The sequence below is a fragment of the Cervus elaphus genome, chromosome 19 (genome assembly GCF_910594005.1).
Source record: "Cervus elaphus chromosome 19, mCerEla1.1, whole genome shotgun sequence".
Classification (NCBI taxonomy): Eukaryota; Metazoa; Chordata; class Mammalia; order Artiodactyla; family Cervidae; genus Cervus; species Cervus elaphus.
Window position 1 is genome coordinate 69,133,215 of NC_057833.1, and position 16,552 is coordinate 69,149,766.

Sequence of the window (16,552 nt, forward strand, 5' to 3'; positions counted from 1 at the left end):
TTTATCGTTCTCATTGCCTTTTAATGCTTATCGTAAAAAGCGTCTGAGACGTTCCAGGCAGCTTCATTACATGGAGGCACAACGGCAATCTCCATTTCATTAGGATGCCAAGTTCTGCTCATGGCTCTTGGCTCTCCAAGGGCCATTCGCTGGAGCAGCGTGAGCAGTGGTCGGAGGTTCTGTCGGTATCCGCGATCTGCGGCAGAACCAACTCTGGTCCCTGGTGCCCCGCTGCTTTGCTCTGTGCGTGCGCGGCCCAGCAGCACGAGGACCCACGTCACTGAGTGTGGTGGGTCGTCGTCTGAGGTACCTTGCAGATTAGCCGACTGTGTGTGCCCCTCGCGGTGCATTGTGCAGGCATTTACGATGGGTGCAGAGGGGCTGTACCCTCTGGGTACTCAGTACCCAGATCGTGTGCACAGTACCGCTTCAGGAAGACCAAGTGCCATCGCTAAGAAATGCCGCGGTCTGATGGGGTGTGGTCACCAAACAGCTCACTACAGGGAGTTGAGTGCATGCAACAGAACCGAAACAGAAAAACCTGTGCCCCAACTCCAGGCAAGCCGAGGTGTAACAGTCAAAGAAACAAGCACTGGGCCGCTACGATCCGCCAGGAGCCCTGACAACCCTCTAGTTAATGACAGCATTAACTAGATAACTCTTGAGAGTCCCCTGGACTTCAAAAAGATCCAACCAGTCCATCCTAAAGGAAATCAGTCCTGAATATTCATTGGAAGGACTGATACTGAAGCTGAAACTCCAGTACTTTGGCCACCTGATGCAAAGAACTGACTCATTGGAAAAGACCCTGATGCTGAGACAGATTGAAGGCTGGGGGAGAAGGGGACGATAGAGGATGAGACAGTTGGATGGCATCACCGACTCAGTGGTCATGAGTTTGAGTAAACTCCAGGAGTTGGTGATGGACAGGGAGGCCTGGCGTGCTGCAGTCCGTGAGGTCGCAAAGAGTCGGACGCGACTGAGCGACTGAACTGCGTTAACTAGAAAACAGCAGAATTGGTTTCTGGTCTTGTCTTTAGCACAGGTGCTCTCAGCCTTGATCGGCCTGGGGATGATGAACACCAGCGTTAGGCAGCCCTGGATGGCTTTATCAGGTGTTTGCAGGGTCTTTTCTCTTAATCTTCTTTACAGTCAGGGATGTAAGATGTAGACATCAGATGATTCCTTTTTTTCCAGAATGTCCTTATGATTGAGCACCTTGGGTGGAGAATGCTCTGTGTTAGTCCGGAACACTCGAGTTGCCAGCTCTCCTTGAGGGCTCACCGCGGGGGAGCGGTGCATCTCTTACCCCAGTGAGTTAACTAAAGACTGCAGTGTGCTCAGTACTCTGGGCAGGGTGCCCATGCAGGGCGACCTGTTCCTTCCTCTGAAGTTAAGGGATAAACCCCAGTTATATGTGTAGGGAGACAGGGACTTGGCATAGATAGGTGACCCACCAGAGATGGGCCCACCCCCCCCGAAGCAAAAGTACCTCCGTTGGGTTTTCTGTGACGCCCCCACTGTGGTAGAGGATCCCTGCTTCAGCAGCCCCTCAGTCTGGTCGAACCAAGCGCCCCCTGAATGGTGGTTGTGCTGGAGCTGGAATGGTCTGGCACTCTCCCAAAGGTAGACACTCCATTGCCAATTTTCTGCTAAGATGACAATGGTATTGGCTGAAAAGTATTGGCTGAAACTACACTTTGGCCACCTGATGCGAACAACTGACTCATTGGAAAAGACCCTGATGCTGGGAAAGATTGAAGATGGGAGAAGGGGACGACAGGACGAGATGGTTGGATGGCATCACCGACTCAATGGACATGAGTTTGAGTAAACTCTAGGAGTTGGTGATGGACAGGGAGGCCTGGCGTGCTGCAGTCCATGGGGTTGCAGAGAGTCGGACACGACTGAGCGACTGAACTCATTGACAGTGGTGCTCCATCCCACCTGCTCCTGGGGGACGCCCTTAGAGGAGCATCCCGAGTCACACCAGGACGTGGCGCAGAAGTGACCGTGCCCTAGTGCTCACCAACCAAGGCCAGCTTAACGTTCCACACGTGTTCACATCTTTGAATGCAATTCAGGGTTTTCTGGGCCTTGTCCTCTCTCCCTGACTCTGCCCGTCATGCAGTGAGCCATCTCCCCCTTACCCTTGATGCCTCTTATTGTCCCTAGAACTTAGGCGGCCCACATGGCCTTGTGTTGCTATCCTTACTGCCGAGGTCTTTTTCTCCCTGGTTTGATTAAACATTCAATGAGAATGCACCAGTATGTAATGTTTCTTCGCATATATCTTCCATATATCTAACATGGCATTTTAATTAATAGGAATCCAGTAACTGTGTATTTATTATTAAAAACTCCACCCCCGTTGGACGTACTCTCTTATTGTTTCAGATGGTTCAGGATGCCTTTAAAAAAAAAGTTTTTTTTAAATGAAAAGGAAACAAAGAAAAACGCATGGGAAAGATTTATGTATTTAGTTGGGGGAGGGGGAAATTAAACTCCTCATAATAGTTTTTAAATTAAATTTCATACTCGTCCAAATCCTTTCCTTCTCCACCCCTTCCTCTGATATTCCCTCACTCATTAAAGCGTAGGATTTTGATGGTATTCACAGGGAAGCTGATTTACTGGAATAAAGAAGTTCTTTAAGTTTTGAATTTTGGAACGCTCCCAGTGTGTCTGAACCCGGGTTTCAGATTTTACTGGCATTTTGTTGGCAGAGCAGTCTTTGGAGCCCGTCCTTATTTGAGCATGTTTCCTAACACCTTCGGCGGTATGGTACTATGTTTTTTAGATTTAAAAAAAAAAAGTTTAAATAGAAAAGCATATATAAACATATACAGAAGATTGATTCTGAAATGTCCAGCAAAATAAAAGGACAGCAAAACTCAAAAGTTATCAAATGAGAAGCACTTTATTTTTAAAGCAAGGAAATTCTTTTCTTCTTCTTTTTTTTAATATTTATTTTTAGTTGCGTTGGGTCTTAATTGCTGGATGTGGGCTTTCTCCGGTTGGGATGAGCAGCAACTCCTCTCTAGTTGCAGCACGCGGGCTTCTCACTGCGGTGGTGTCTCTTGTTATCAAGCCTGTTGCTCCATAGCAGCCGTGGCTCACGGGCTCAGTTGCCCCGCGACAGGCGGGATTCTGCCGGACCAGGGATCGAACCGCTGTCCTCTGCATTGCAAGGCAGCTTGCTAACCACGGGACCACCAGGGAAGCCTGAGAAACCGCTTCCTTCTTAAGAGGCAGGGGATGAAGACCAGGATACCAGGAGAGGAGTGTTTTCAGGACAAACCCCAGGAAAGGCTGACGTTTCATCTGTGTGCCTTCTTCTCCTCTCCACGCACAACTGTCCTGATGACTTAGGGTTGAGAATACCGTACCTCCACTGCAGTGGGCATGTGGTAGGGGCTGGCAGTCACCAGGACCACAGGCAGAATCCCGCTGAGGAGATGGAAAAGCTTGTGGAGGTGAGGCAGGGTGATAGGCTTTATGTGTGGAGGGTCTTCAGAGATGCTGCAGAGGGAACCCCTGTCACCCCTGGGCCTGAAGGGACATGGGAGGAAACAGTATCTCCCTGAGCTCCCTGGAGAATCTGTGCAAGTAGAGACTGAGTCCCAGCGCTGGGAAAGAGTGAGTGAGATGCTCTGAGACCTAAAGCTAGTGTCCTACTCAATGAGACAGGAACTAGGGCAGTTCTAGTCAACAACCTGCACTTCTGTTTAACATCATCCTAGAAATGTTGGCCAATTCAGACAGACAAGAGTAGTCAATTAGAAGCATACAAACTGAGAAAGGGCCTCTCTGGTGGCTCAGTGGTAAGGAATCTGCCTGCCAAAGCAGGAGCCGCTGGTTCAATCCCTGGGTTGGGAAGATCCCCTGGAGGAGGAAATGGCAACCCACTCTAGTATTCTTGCCTGGAAAATCCCATGGACAGAGGAGCCTGGCGGGCTATAGTCAAGGGGTCGTAAAAGAGTCCGATATGACTTTATGAGAAAATAACAACCACCAAAATGGAGAGAGAAGTAAAATTATCTCTACTTGCAGTTGATATGATAGCATACCTGGGAAACCTTAGAGAATCAGTGTTAAAACTAAGAATTCAGGAAGGGAGCAGGCCATAAAATGTTCTACTAGCAAGGAGCCCAAGCAGAAACCACTCTCAGGGGTCAACAGAGTTGGCTAGAAAATGGGACCGGGGGGGCAGGGGGCTGGAAAATGACCATTTGAAGGAAAATCTGTTCTAGAATTGGATTCTGCACCAGGTTTAGTTTGTGGGGGCTATGCACCCAGCCTATCATGGAGCAAAGCCCTGCATTAAAGAAAGAGGCCCCTTGTCCCACTGAGTGAAGAGTTAAGCTGGTGCTAAGCTTCCTGGTCGAGCGAGCTCTGGCACGCTGCTTGCTCTCTGCAGGGCGGGGTGCGCGAGAGGCTCCAGAGAGGTCTGAGCGTGAGAGGGGAGAAGGGTGGCTCTAGGGCAGCAGGGTGGTGAAAGGGCCAGCGGTGTGGGGCCAGCTGGCAGGGGCGGAGGTTTCTTCCTTGTAATTACCCTTGAAATGGCAACCATCTTGGGGTGGAAAAACCAGTGCCCAGGAAGGGCCTTTAAGTGGCAGGGTGGAACCTCCCTTTCTAGAGGAAGAAATTCATTACCTTCACGTTGCTTTGTCTGCCCAGATGTTTCAGCAGCCACTTGGCTCTGCAGGCAAGGAAACTGCTTATTACAGTATTTTATGTAAATCTGGTTAGGAAAGAACAGCATGTTTGAGACTGAACGTGTATAGAGCAGGGGAGAATACCTCTGCGGACATGCGCTGCAGATGTAATGGACTTTGGAGCAAGTGTGGTAGTGTTTGGTTTTTAAACATTTAGGACGACACTATTTCCATTCTTTAAAAAGGACCCCATTTTGATTTTACTCTTGAGTATAAATTTTCATAACTTTTCAGAAAAAGTATACCTATGAACAGATATAAGCCATTCCTTGCTCCTAGACAGGACAACTCAACACCCCAAAGATGTCAGTTCTGTCCAAGGGCGCAGGCTCAGTCCCTGGTCAGGGAACTAAAATCCAATTCCGCATGGCCAAACAAAACAAAATAAACACTGACAAAATGGTGACTTTCTGTAAGGAAGCACGAGAAAGAAAAATATGCAGTTATCTGTTCCTGTGTTCAGAAAGAATTACGAGAACAATAAACCAGAAACTAAGACTAGTTGAATTGTTAATTGTAGAAAGAAGTTTGATGGCAAGACTTAAACAGAAGGGATGAGTGGGAGGAAAGTAACACTTCTCAGAGTTTGCTTTTCTGTACAGTTTTAACTCTTGGAATCAAGTTAAAGAATAAAGAAACAAGAATGGCAGGGTGACCCTGTAATGGAACACAAAAGTACAGTTCAACCTCACCTTATTTCTGAAGGCTAATGTAGCTACGCTCAAGTAAAAGAGAAAAAGAACAAACCCTAAGAACTTGAAAACACAGTATCTGACTATATACCCTTAGGCTAAAGGCAAGAAGAACTGGAGATAAACGCTGAACCCTAGTTAGTAAATTTGTTTTTCACAGTAGCACAGGTCAGCAATTCTGAAACCACTTTCTGTGTGTCAGAGTGTTGAGCAAATAAGTAGATATATTTGAGATAATGGGAGCCAGATTTCTCATTATTTGAGAAGGAAGTTACAAATACAGAAAGGGGGAGAAGACGGACTGCCCTGGAAATCCAGTGGTTCAGACTCCATGCTTCCAAAACAGGGGCTACAGTTTCCATCCCTGGTTGGGGAACTAAGATCCCACGTGCTCCTCAGCGTGGCAAAATGAAATGATACAAAATAATAAAATAAAGGAGAGTAAAATGGACCTAATGCTGTTGGGTTGGAACTGGAAATTTTCAATTAATTCATGGTGTTGGGTTTTTTTTTTTAATTCATTGGTTTTAAGATGGCCGGACGGATGGAAAAAAAGGAAGGAAACACATGTACTTTTTTGTTCTTTCCTAACACCCAGATTTGTTTTTTAAACACCATTCTGCTCTAAAAGGAACCATAGCTCCTTGGAGAAAAGGCCAATTCCAGGGCTGGTCCTGGGAAAGTTTAGGATGGGTGTGGAACCTCTTCTTATTGCCAAAAAGTAAGGAAGTGCTGAAAGATGACAGGGCCTTGTCAGCAGGAGACAGACATCAGCTTAAAGAAGCTTCTACTTGCCAAATCTGGGATGACATGAGCATCAAAATAAACAATGATAGGAAAAATCTACGGAATAAAGAAGACTCCCCAAGTTCATTCTGCTAGAAAGAAAGGAAGAAAGAAAAGCATGTGCAAGGAGAAGAAAAAGCTCTTCCTTATGGTAGCATTGCAACAAGTACACATGGAGGAAATGTTGGAGTCAAACCACTCTGTAGCAAGCACCAAATAAATAATTGATGTGAGTAAAATCATCTATGGATGCCAAGACTAGTAGGTTAAATTTCATGGGAAATGGGATATTTGTCTGCTCACAAGTACTTAATTAACTACAGTGGGAAGCTAGCATCTGACAGTGGAAAACCCTAGCCCACCCCACCTTACCCACCCAAGTGGGTTAACGCACCTGTCCTGGGACCAGCAACACCAGATGCTTCCTGACACGGGGCATTGAGAAGGTGGTTGTTGTTTAGTTGCTAAGATCCTGGTGCTGGAAGAGATTGAGGGCAAGAGGGGAAGGAGGTGCCAGAGGACGAGATGGCATCATCGACCCAAGACATGAATTTGGGCAAACGCCAGGAGATAGTGAAGGACGGGGAGCCTGATGTGCTGCAGTCCATCTGGTTGCAAAGAGTCGGACACGACTGAGTGAACAACAACCACAGTGATAGTAGACGTACCGTGCTGATACAAGATGTCAATTACAGGGAAGCCGCTTGGGGTGAGGTTGAGGGAGTATGTGGGAGCCCTGTGCATTCCGCTCAGTCTTTCTTTCATTCTTTAGGGTCTTCTTCTTGTTTTGGTCACACTGCGTGGTGTGCAGGATCTTAGTTCCCCAACCGGGGATTGAACCCGTGTCCCTTGCAGTGGGAGCTCGGAGTCCTAACTACTGGACCACCAGGGAAGTCCCTGATGGTTTTAGTTTTTTTTGTTTGTTTGTTTTTTAAATACACCTAAAGCCACTCAAAAAACAAAGTCTGTTAATTAAAATAAATTCTAGATTGTGACACATGAGCATTATATGAAATTCAGATATCTGTGCCTGTAAAATTTCATTGAAACACAGCCAGGTGTATTACTATCTCATCTTTACAGAAAAAAGTTTGCTGATCCCCGGGTTCGATAACAGGGTTGTATCAATGTTAAGTTCTTGATTTTGGTCATTGTATGTTGATTAATGTTAAATCATATCCTTACTTTTTTGGAAAGATACACTGAAGAATATAGGGATAAAGAGACATTATGGCTGCAACTTATTTTCACATAGTTTAGAAAAAAAATTATGGACAGACTAACAAATATGGAGTATCTATGTGGTAAAAAAGGTCAGCATCTGGGAAATCTGGGTGCTGGGTGAAGTTCAGTTCAGCTCAGTTCAGTTGCTCAGTCTGACTCTTTGCGACCTCATGGACTGCATGCAGCACATCAGGCTTCTCTGTCCATCACCAACTCCTGGAATTTACTCAAACTCATGTCCATCGATTCGGTGATGCTGGGTGAAGGGCAGATAGGAATTCTTCATACTGTATCCTCACAAGTTTTCTGTTATGTCTGGTATCATTTCAAAGCAAAAGGTTGAAAACAAAATGAAGAACAAAAGATCATGGGCCTTAGAACCAACCAGAACTTGAATTCCTGATTGGCTGGCTCCGTGGCCTCAGAGAAGTGATTTCACCTTTCCAAGACTGTGTCCTCATCTGACTTGTAAAGCATGGATGAGATAATGCCTGTAAAGGGTGACTTTTAGTGCCGACAATCAGCATTGATTCCAGGTGACCGAGCTGAAAGGTCTACAGTGCCTTCAGGAAAATGATTCCCAGATGTCTGCTTTCCTTATGGTCAAGATGAGTCAGCGTCTGTCTTCTGAAATGGCAGCCGCGTTTCCAAACAGAAGGCCCTCTGTTGGGGTAAACGAGCCACGATGATGGTTCCAGTTGAAGATGATGGACTCTGATCAGCCGGAGAGGAGCATTGAGAAGATGCTTGCTGTGATCTGGGGACTCCTAGTGGAGGGGTTAGGGCATGGTCTGAGTTCGCATGTGTGGTGGCAAGTTTATGCCGAGGATCTAGGATCAGGACTGCCTTGGAGGCTTGGCCTGAGAGGAATTGTTGCTGTTAGTCATGAAGTCATGTTCGACTCTTTTGTGACCTCATGGACTATAGCCCATCGGGCTTCTCCGTCCATGGGATTTCCCAGGCAAGAATACTAGAGTGGGTTGCCATTTCCTTCTCCAGGGGATGTTCCCCTCCCAGGGATCAAACTCGTGTCTCCTGCATTGCAGGCAGATTCTTTGCCACTGAGCCACCAGTGATGCCCCTGTGAATTCTATAACAGCACTGGTCTAAGGTTGCAGGTGAGGCTTGTTACTCTTGCTGTTTAGTCACTAAATCATGTCTATCTCTTCTTGACCCTGTGGACTGAAGCGCGCCAGGCTCCTCTGTCCATGGAGGTGATGCTCAGACATCCAGTATTTATGGCTCAATGTCAGGGGTAAGAAACAATGGTTTGAGTTTTTCTTGAGTAATACAGACCAAAAGCAATAAAAGCTTGATGGACTAGGAACGTGCCTCAGTCTGAAAGCTGAGTCCACAGGATGCCCTCCCCGTGAGCAGTTAAGTGATTTGGCAGAGTAGATGCGGCTCTGTATGAGGCTGGAAATGGGGAAGATTAGATAAAAACCTATGAATGATTGGGATGCTAGGAGATATGGAACCCTGACAGAGCAGCTGACCCCAGACATCCTTCAACAGGAGGACAGGTGGGGCCTCTGCTTCTGGGGCGCACCCAGGGGGAGGCTGTGACGGTTCTACTCTTGGGCAGTCCACATTCCCACTTTGCCTCTAACTGAAATAAGTGCTCCTCCTGTAATATTATACACCAAACCACGCCTAAGGGAATACGATCTAGAGCTTACTTATTTGACAGCATTCCAGAAAGGTAGATTGATGATGGGTAGCTTTAAATGTCAAATCCAGAAGATAACAGAAGAACTATAGTAGTGAAACTGTTGTGCCTGTGTGTATCACTGGCCAAAATTATTTGTAAGCAGTAACATACAAAATGTGTTATCTCTAAAAGCAATAACCTAAAAACGTATTATCTTTAAAAAGTCAAATAGCTAGTTCAACCAGCCATTTATACCTTTGATAAGTGAGTTTGGAGACCCTCAAACTGAAAATGAAGATTTTGGAACCCAATTTTTTTTTTTTTTTAATTTTTTTATTAGTTGGAGGCTAATTACTTCACAACATTTCAGTGGGTTTTGTCATACATTGATATGAATCAGCCATAGATTTACACTTATTCCCCATCCCGATCCCCTCTCCCACCTCCCTCTCCACCCGATTCCTCTGGGTCTTCCCAGTGTACCAGGCCCGAGCACTTGTCTCATGCATCCCACCTGGGCTGGTGATCTGTTTCACCATAGATAGTATACATGCTGTTCTTTTGAAACATCCCACCCTCACCTTCTCCCACAGAGTTCAAAAGTCTGTTCTGTATTTCTGTGTCTCTTTTTCTGTTTTGCATATAGGGTTATTGTTACCATCTTTCTAAATTCCATATATATGTGTTAGTATGCTGTAATGTTCTTTATCTTTCTGGCTTACTTCACTCTGTATAAGGGGCTCCAGTTTCATCCATCTCGTTAGGACTGGTTCAAATGAATTCTTTTTGACGGCTGAGTAATATTCCATGGTGTATATGTACCACAGCTTCCTTATCCATTCATCTGCTGATGGGCATCTAGGTTGCTTCCATGTCCTGGCTATTATAAACAGTGCTGCGATGAACATTGGGGTGCACGTGTCTCTTTCAGATCTGGTTTCCTCAGTGTGTATGCCCAGAAGTGGGATTGCTGGGTCATATGGCAGTTCTATTTCCAGTTTTTTAAGAAATCTCCACACTGTTTTCCATAGTGGCTGTACTAGTTTGCATTCCCACCAACAGTGTAAGAGGGTGGAACCCAATTTTAAGTGTTAATCTAAACACTTTTTAGCCTGACTTCAGGTCAGGTTAGTATGTGTGTGTAAGAGAGATGGGAGAGGGGGCGAGAGGTTCGGGGAAGAGACATTACCCCCTAGACTCTGTGAAAGGTCCTAGAATACACGTGTTCCTCCCCTTCTTCTCCTCCCTTTCTTCTCCCTGACCACCCTCCTTATCCCCAAGAGGAGGAAATGCGAGGCCTTCCTGTCTGTTGAAGTAAGGAGTTCTGGCATCTACAACCAAGAGAAAGTGATGCTTTTAAGCACTGACCCTGTGACCGAGCATCTTGTGTATTCCTTCACCCTTCGTTCTTGAGGAGCCTGAGACCACACCACGTGTTCCGTTTCCTAGGCGACTGAGAGATGGGGAGACGAGGAGCCCGTCACTCAATGTTAGTTCAAGTCAACACTGGGTTTTGAATCCGAATCTGTCCCATTTCCTGAGTCACCTCTGCCGTGACATTTCTCAAGTTCCCCAGGAACCTTTCCTTTCCCTCCAGGAGCAGTAACCCCTGGTCTCTGGATAACACTGTCCTCCTCTAGGACTGTTGGTCTCAGCTTTGCCCCCAAATGCCTACCTCTCTGTTCTGAAATTTCTGGTCCAGGGTCCAGCACCTTTCACCCTAGACCATCTCCCTGTGCATGGCAGAGCCCTACCACCCTCCTTGCTCCAGTATACGTGTTCTTGGGAGCAGAAAACACTACTCATTTTCTTTCCAAAAGCAATACTGTGCATTCTTGCATAGAAGGCAACTTTTTAAAAAACTGATTGTACTGTTAGAGTGAACTGTTTTTTAAAAAAATCCTTAAATTTTAGCTCTTAACTTTTTTTTTAAAAACAGTGATCCTCAGATATAATGGTTGGTGTTCCCAATGTACTACATTTGAAAAACCATTTTTTTTTTTCCTGATGATGAAATGAATGCACTGCAAGTATAGAAACGGTGGAAAATGCGGACAAATATAATGAAACTAAAAACCATTTGGAATCTTAACTCCCAGAGATTACATAGAAGAGCACAATGAAGAAGCTAAAACCATGATATAATTCTATCTCCGCCTTCTGGAGGCAGCCACTGTTAATGGGTGTCCTGTATTTGTCTATGAATGCACATAGGAATACATAGCTTACATAGGTGGGATCATATCATGATGTTGTTTTTAATGCCTTTTTTGTTTTTTATTGTCAACAAAATAAAAATGTCCGTAACCAAATATCTATTTCATTTTAAGAGTTTGGGGACTTCCCTAGTGGTCCATTGGATAAAACTCCGTGCTTTCACTGCAGGGGGCATGAGTTCCCTGGTTGGCGCAGCCAAAAAGAGAGAAAGAAAGAAGATCCAAAATGAGCAATCCTTCCAATCATCAGAAAATATTTTGTATAACATATTGTGTGTGTGTATGTGTGTGTATGTTGTATTTTTTAAGAGGAAAAGTATAGAAGAATATACATTTCTAAGAAGGACTTCTTTGTATGACTTTTCTGCTTTGTACTTTCCTGTGTTTTTCCGTAACTACACTCGTAACTTAAAAGTAACCACAGCTAATATTTTGGTATATTTCCTAATAATTTTTAAAAGTGTATTTTAAAGCACCTGTGCAATCATGCTGCATATTGGAATTTCCACACTCTTTAAATCTTCTAATGGTGTTCAGCAGACATTTGCCTGTATCACTGATGGCTTTATGATATTTTTTCATGTTGCGGATACTATGATTTCTTTTCTTTCCTCTGTTGTGGACTGTTTGTACTGTTAATGATTTTTTTCACTGTGCAATGCTGTGATGAAATAGCTGTGTCCCTTAATTATTGTTTTCCTGTCTGAATACTCCATAGAATCCAATCTTAGGGATATAGTCACTGGGTGAGAAGATATAAAAATTTTAAGGCTTCCATTGCATATGAACAGACTGGTTTTAAGAATTTCTGCTCATTAGTTACAAATTAAATAAGGTCTTGTTCATTGGTTATAATAAAATGGATGCTACAGGTGACTGTTATTATCTTATTTTTAAAGCAGGTCTTTTACTCCTGTTTGTTGACGTATTTACAAATATTATGCATGTGTACTAAGTCACTTCAGTTGTGTGTGACTCTTTGCGACCCAGTGGACAGTAGCCCTCGGGGCTCCTCTGTCCCTGGGATCTCCAGGCAAGAATACTGGAGTGGGTTGCCAACAAATATTATATCTAAATATAAAAACCATGCTTCTTTCCCCCAAATTTTTCAAAATAATTTTCAAAGTAAATACAAGCAGTCATCAATGGATAAAGAAGTTGTGGGGTGTGTGTGTGTGTGTGTGTGTGTGTGTGTGTATAAAATGGAATGTTACTCAGCCATAAAAAGGAATGAATTTGAGTCGGTTCTACTGAGGTGGAATGAGAAAAACAAATGTCATATATTAACACACATATATGGAATCTAGAAAAATGGTATTGATGAACCTATTTGCAGGGCAGGAATAGAGACTGGGACACAGAGAAGAGACTTGTGGACACTGTGGGGAAGGAGAGGGTGGGAGGAACTGAGAAGGGAGCGTTGATATATATATATACATTACCACATGGAAAACAGATGGCTCGTGGGAAGTTGCGTGTAATACAGGGAGCTCAGCCTGGTGCTCGGTGACAACTTAGGTGGGATGGGGTGGGAGGGAGGTTCAAGAGGGAGGGGACAGGTGTGCGCCTGTGGCTGATTCATGTTCTTGTATGGCAGAAACCAACAGCAACTGTAAAGCAATTATCCTCCAATTAAAAATAACTTTTTAAAAAAACAGATGAGCAGTCAACTTAAAGTTTAACAAATAAAATCTTCCTAATATAGCCACAATTTTTGTTTTGTCAAATCTCCCTCCCTCGCTTTTCTGTGAATTTTACAAAGTTGGGCTAAAAGTATATGTAGGTTTCATATCCTGTTTTTTAAAATTGAAAATTCTATTGCAAGCATTTCTTCTGTGTTGTTATGTAATCTTCATAATGATCATTTATGATGACTGCAGATTATTCCACCAGCCTCATTTCCCTAGTGAACTCTTATGTCTTTTTCCAAATTTTCACTTCTATAGCGCTGTGGTGAGTGTGGACTCTTTCTTTAGATTCAGTCCTCAGAGTGGATTGACTTGACTCCGAATGTAAACTTCTGTTCACTCAGAATTTTCACTAGCTAATACTGGTCTGTCTTCTCGGTTAGTTTTAATTATTGAAACTTAATTCCCACAGCCACGTGAGATTTAGGGTGCTCTGGTTGGCAGAGCATGCAGTGGGAGCTGCAATGTCCTTAGTAACAAGGCGGTCGGGGCCTGTGCTGGTTGCCAGGCGAGCCTTGGGGCTCTGCGTATTTCAGCCCAAAGCTGTTGTACACTCTCTAAGTTGTGTCCGACTCTTTGGTGACCCTGTGGAGGGTAACCACCGGGCTCTTCTGCCCATGGGATCTCCTAGGCAAGCATACTGGAGTGGGTTGCCATGTCCTTCTCCCGGGGATCTTCCTGCCCCGGGGATCAAACCTGCGTCTTCTGAGTTGGCAGGCGGATTCTCTACTGCTGAGCTAGAAGGGAAGTATGCCAAAACAGAGCAGTCTCCTCCCGTGTCCCGGTGGTACCAGTGCCTGCCCCTGGCTGCTGATCACAGGAACTGTTTGTTAAACAGCCTTTTCCAACAAAGAAAAAAACCACAGAGGTAGGGAGGTAGTTATGTAACCTCCTCCCCTCCCCTCTCCCCTTCCTTCGTTTTCTTCTATTTCCTTTTGTCAGAACGACATCAGCTCGGGTTAGAAATGCATTTAGGGTGTCTCCTTTCTGCTAAAGCAACCTAGTGACTCCACCTTCGGAGATGCAAATTTTCCATTTTGCCAAAGTTCATAAATGCTTCTTTGTGGACCGTGAGCCATGTGGTTTGGCCCCCAGAGCTGTCTGAGGTCGCACAAATAAACCTGGCGATCTTCACCTGGCTCAAACTAAGCATTACCCATCCCCCCCCACCCCCACTTCATTGTTTCCCTCCTCCCAGAATTTCCTCTTGGCCTTCAGCTTCCCAAGCTCAGTCTTCTCATCAATATGCCCTGTTCACCGCTGCCAAGCTTCCAGCAAGCTTAGTGCGTATGTTCCCTTCATCATTTTTCTTTGTTCTGGAAGCCTGTGTTTGGTTTTTGAACCTTCCCACCTCCCCACGCCTAATTCCACCATCACCGTGGCTGGCTCTAGACATGACGGTCTTCCATCTACCTGTTTATTTACAGAACATCCGAGATGGAAAGAGCCTTTGCAGTCTGCTCACATGTGCAAAATCACTGCTCCCCCCCATCCCCTTTGCATAGAAAACTTCGTTAGGTGTTCCCCCGCTCCACCCCAGAACCCGGCAGCCTTCGGAGCCCAGATGAAGGTGGCTGGGTCTCTCTGCTGAGCCAGAGAAGACAATGTTATCTCCCCGCGTGGACAAAGCTTCCTTCTTCGAATTTTCCACGCAAGAAAAGGATGCTTTATTCTTGGAGCCCAGCGGCGTATAAGCAGAGCCGATCTCAATGGGTTATTCATGGTGTCCAAGAGAAATACCTCTGGAACTGTATTTCATGCAAGATGGAAGTGGGCTTGGCACCCAGACAAGGGGGCTGCCTGCTCTCTGGCAAGCCCTGTGCCTGTCGGCCCGGCCCGGCCCCTGTCCCGGGTGGCTGGGCTCTTCTCAGCCAGCCAAGGGCTCCCCCTCACCGTGCTGGGGCACCACGAGGCTCTGCCTGCCAGGGTCACAGAGGGGCGCTCTGGGTGTTTAGGCCTTTAAGGGTTTTCCTTCCCTCCCTGTGTCTAATGCTCCACTCCATTCCCCAAGCCCGACAGAGAGGAGGAAGCGCTTTCCGAGCGTGGTCCCTCTTAGCGCAGGGATGCTCTGGAGCCCACCCTCGGAAGAGTACCACGTCGCCATCACCCCTGCCCTTGCTGCTCCCCTCAACCCCCAGAAAGTATTTCAGAGACATCCTGGCGGCTGCACCGACAGGTCTGATGTTTTACTTTGTTTAATAAGTCCTACTGAGAGCTAGGGGGCTTCCCAGGTAGCACTAGTGGCAAAGAACCCGCCGGCCAGTGCAAGACAGAAGTGACAACAGGTTCAATCCCTGGGTCGGGAAGATCCCCTAGAGAAGGGCACAGCTACCCACTCCAGTGCTCTTGCCTGGAGAATCCCAGGGACAGAGGAGCCTGGCGGGCTACAGTCCGTGGGGTCGCAAAGAGGCAGACAGGACTGAAGCGACTTAGCACGCACCGAGAGCTGTGCCTGCTCATTTGCTGGGAATGCAGAGGAAAACCTTCCCAGTGTGATTGAATACGTAGAATGGAGCTGGGGAGGAAATTCTCAGAGTGAGGGTTTTTGTGTTTTTTTCTCCCCCCTTTTCTTGGGGGGCGGTTTATGTTGACTCTTTTGCTGGAGATACAGTGCACATTTCTACCCTTCCCCCAAAGGGAAGTTTGTATTCTTTTAAATAAAAACCATTTTAAAAGCAGAACTCAAGCCTAAAAGGATCCAGGGTTCTCCTGAGTTCTCAGAAGGTGTAGATTTATTTACTATAGTTAAAACATAATTAGTTCTCGGGGGATAGTGTGTCTTTTAAACGGCTTTATTGCCACCATATTAGTTTTCTGAATAATCAGAAACTTCTGTTATGATTATGTTCCAGTGTGCAGACAGAAACGCGCCGTAAGTAGAAACAAATGTCAGGAATTGCTAGTTGTCACTCGCAGAAGGGGACACCACCTCAGCGGGGGAGGGAGGAATTTGATAGGATATTCCGAAGAAATATAACCTAACAATGTCTTGAATAAACTGAATGATAGCTTGGGCAGGTACACGTGCCCCACCCCCAGTCCACCTTTTTTTCTTAGTAAATGGTGTTTCCTGCATCCCTTTTCCATCATTCTCACTCCAGAAGCTGGGAAAGGGCTCAGTATCCCTTGAAACCCGGAAGACGGCCCTTCCTTACTAACGCGTTCGCAAGTGAAAGCAAACAGCGTCCCCCACGTTGAGCCGCAGGTTCCCATGTCCTGTCCCAGTTCTGGCTGACCGGTCTTTCCCATCGTTTACAGGTTGATGTTTGAGATGCCGCAGGAAATGGGTTTAATAGCCATTGCAGTCCGCCAGACACAGGGCAAAGGTCAGTCATCTTTCATTACTGCTTCTGTTGTTTTTGTTTTCTAAAATCTGTGACTCTTGTGGCCAGAGAGCCAATTGATTGCATGTGCTGATCATCGAGATGACTGAAGTTAGAAGTTGTTTGTTTTCACGTTGCCCTAAAATGGAGGAAGAGGAAGGGAAATTGATTAGAAGACTGAACTCCAGTAGAATTCAAGTGTTCCCTCAAACCAAGATGTTTATTAAACCACTTGACATCCGCCTGCGATGGTT

General features: G+C 45.6%; 1 protein-coding gene across 1 annotated transcript in view; it reads left to right on the forward strand.

The window, feature by feature from the left end:
• The window catches only part of HLCS (holocarboxylase synthetase), a 194,394-nt gene that overhangs the window by 167,030 nt on the left and 10,812 nt on the right, over positions 1–16,552 (forward strand). The window contains exon 7 of the mRNA XM_043875479.1: positions 16,234–16,301. Coding sequence (XP_043731414.1) covers positions 16,234–16,301 — 68 coding nt within the window. The remainder of the gene's footprint in view (positions 1–16,233; positions 16,302–16,552) is intronic.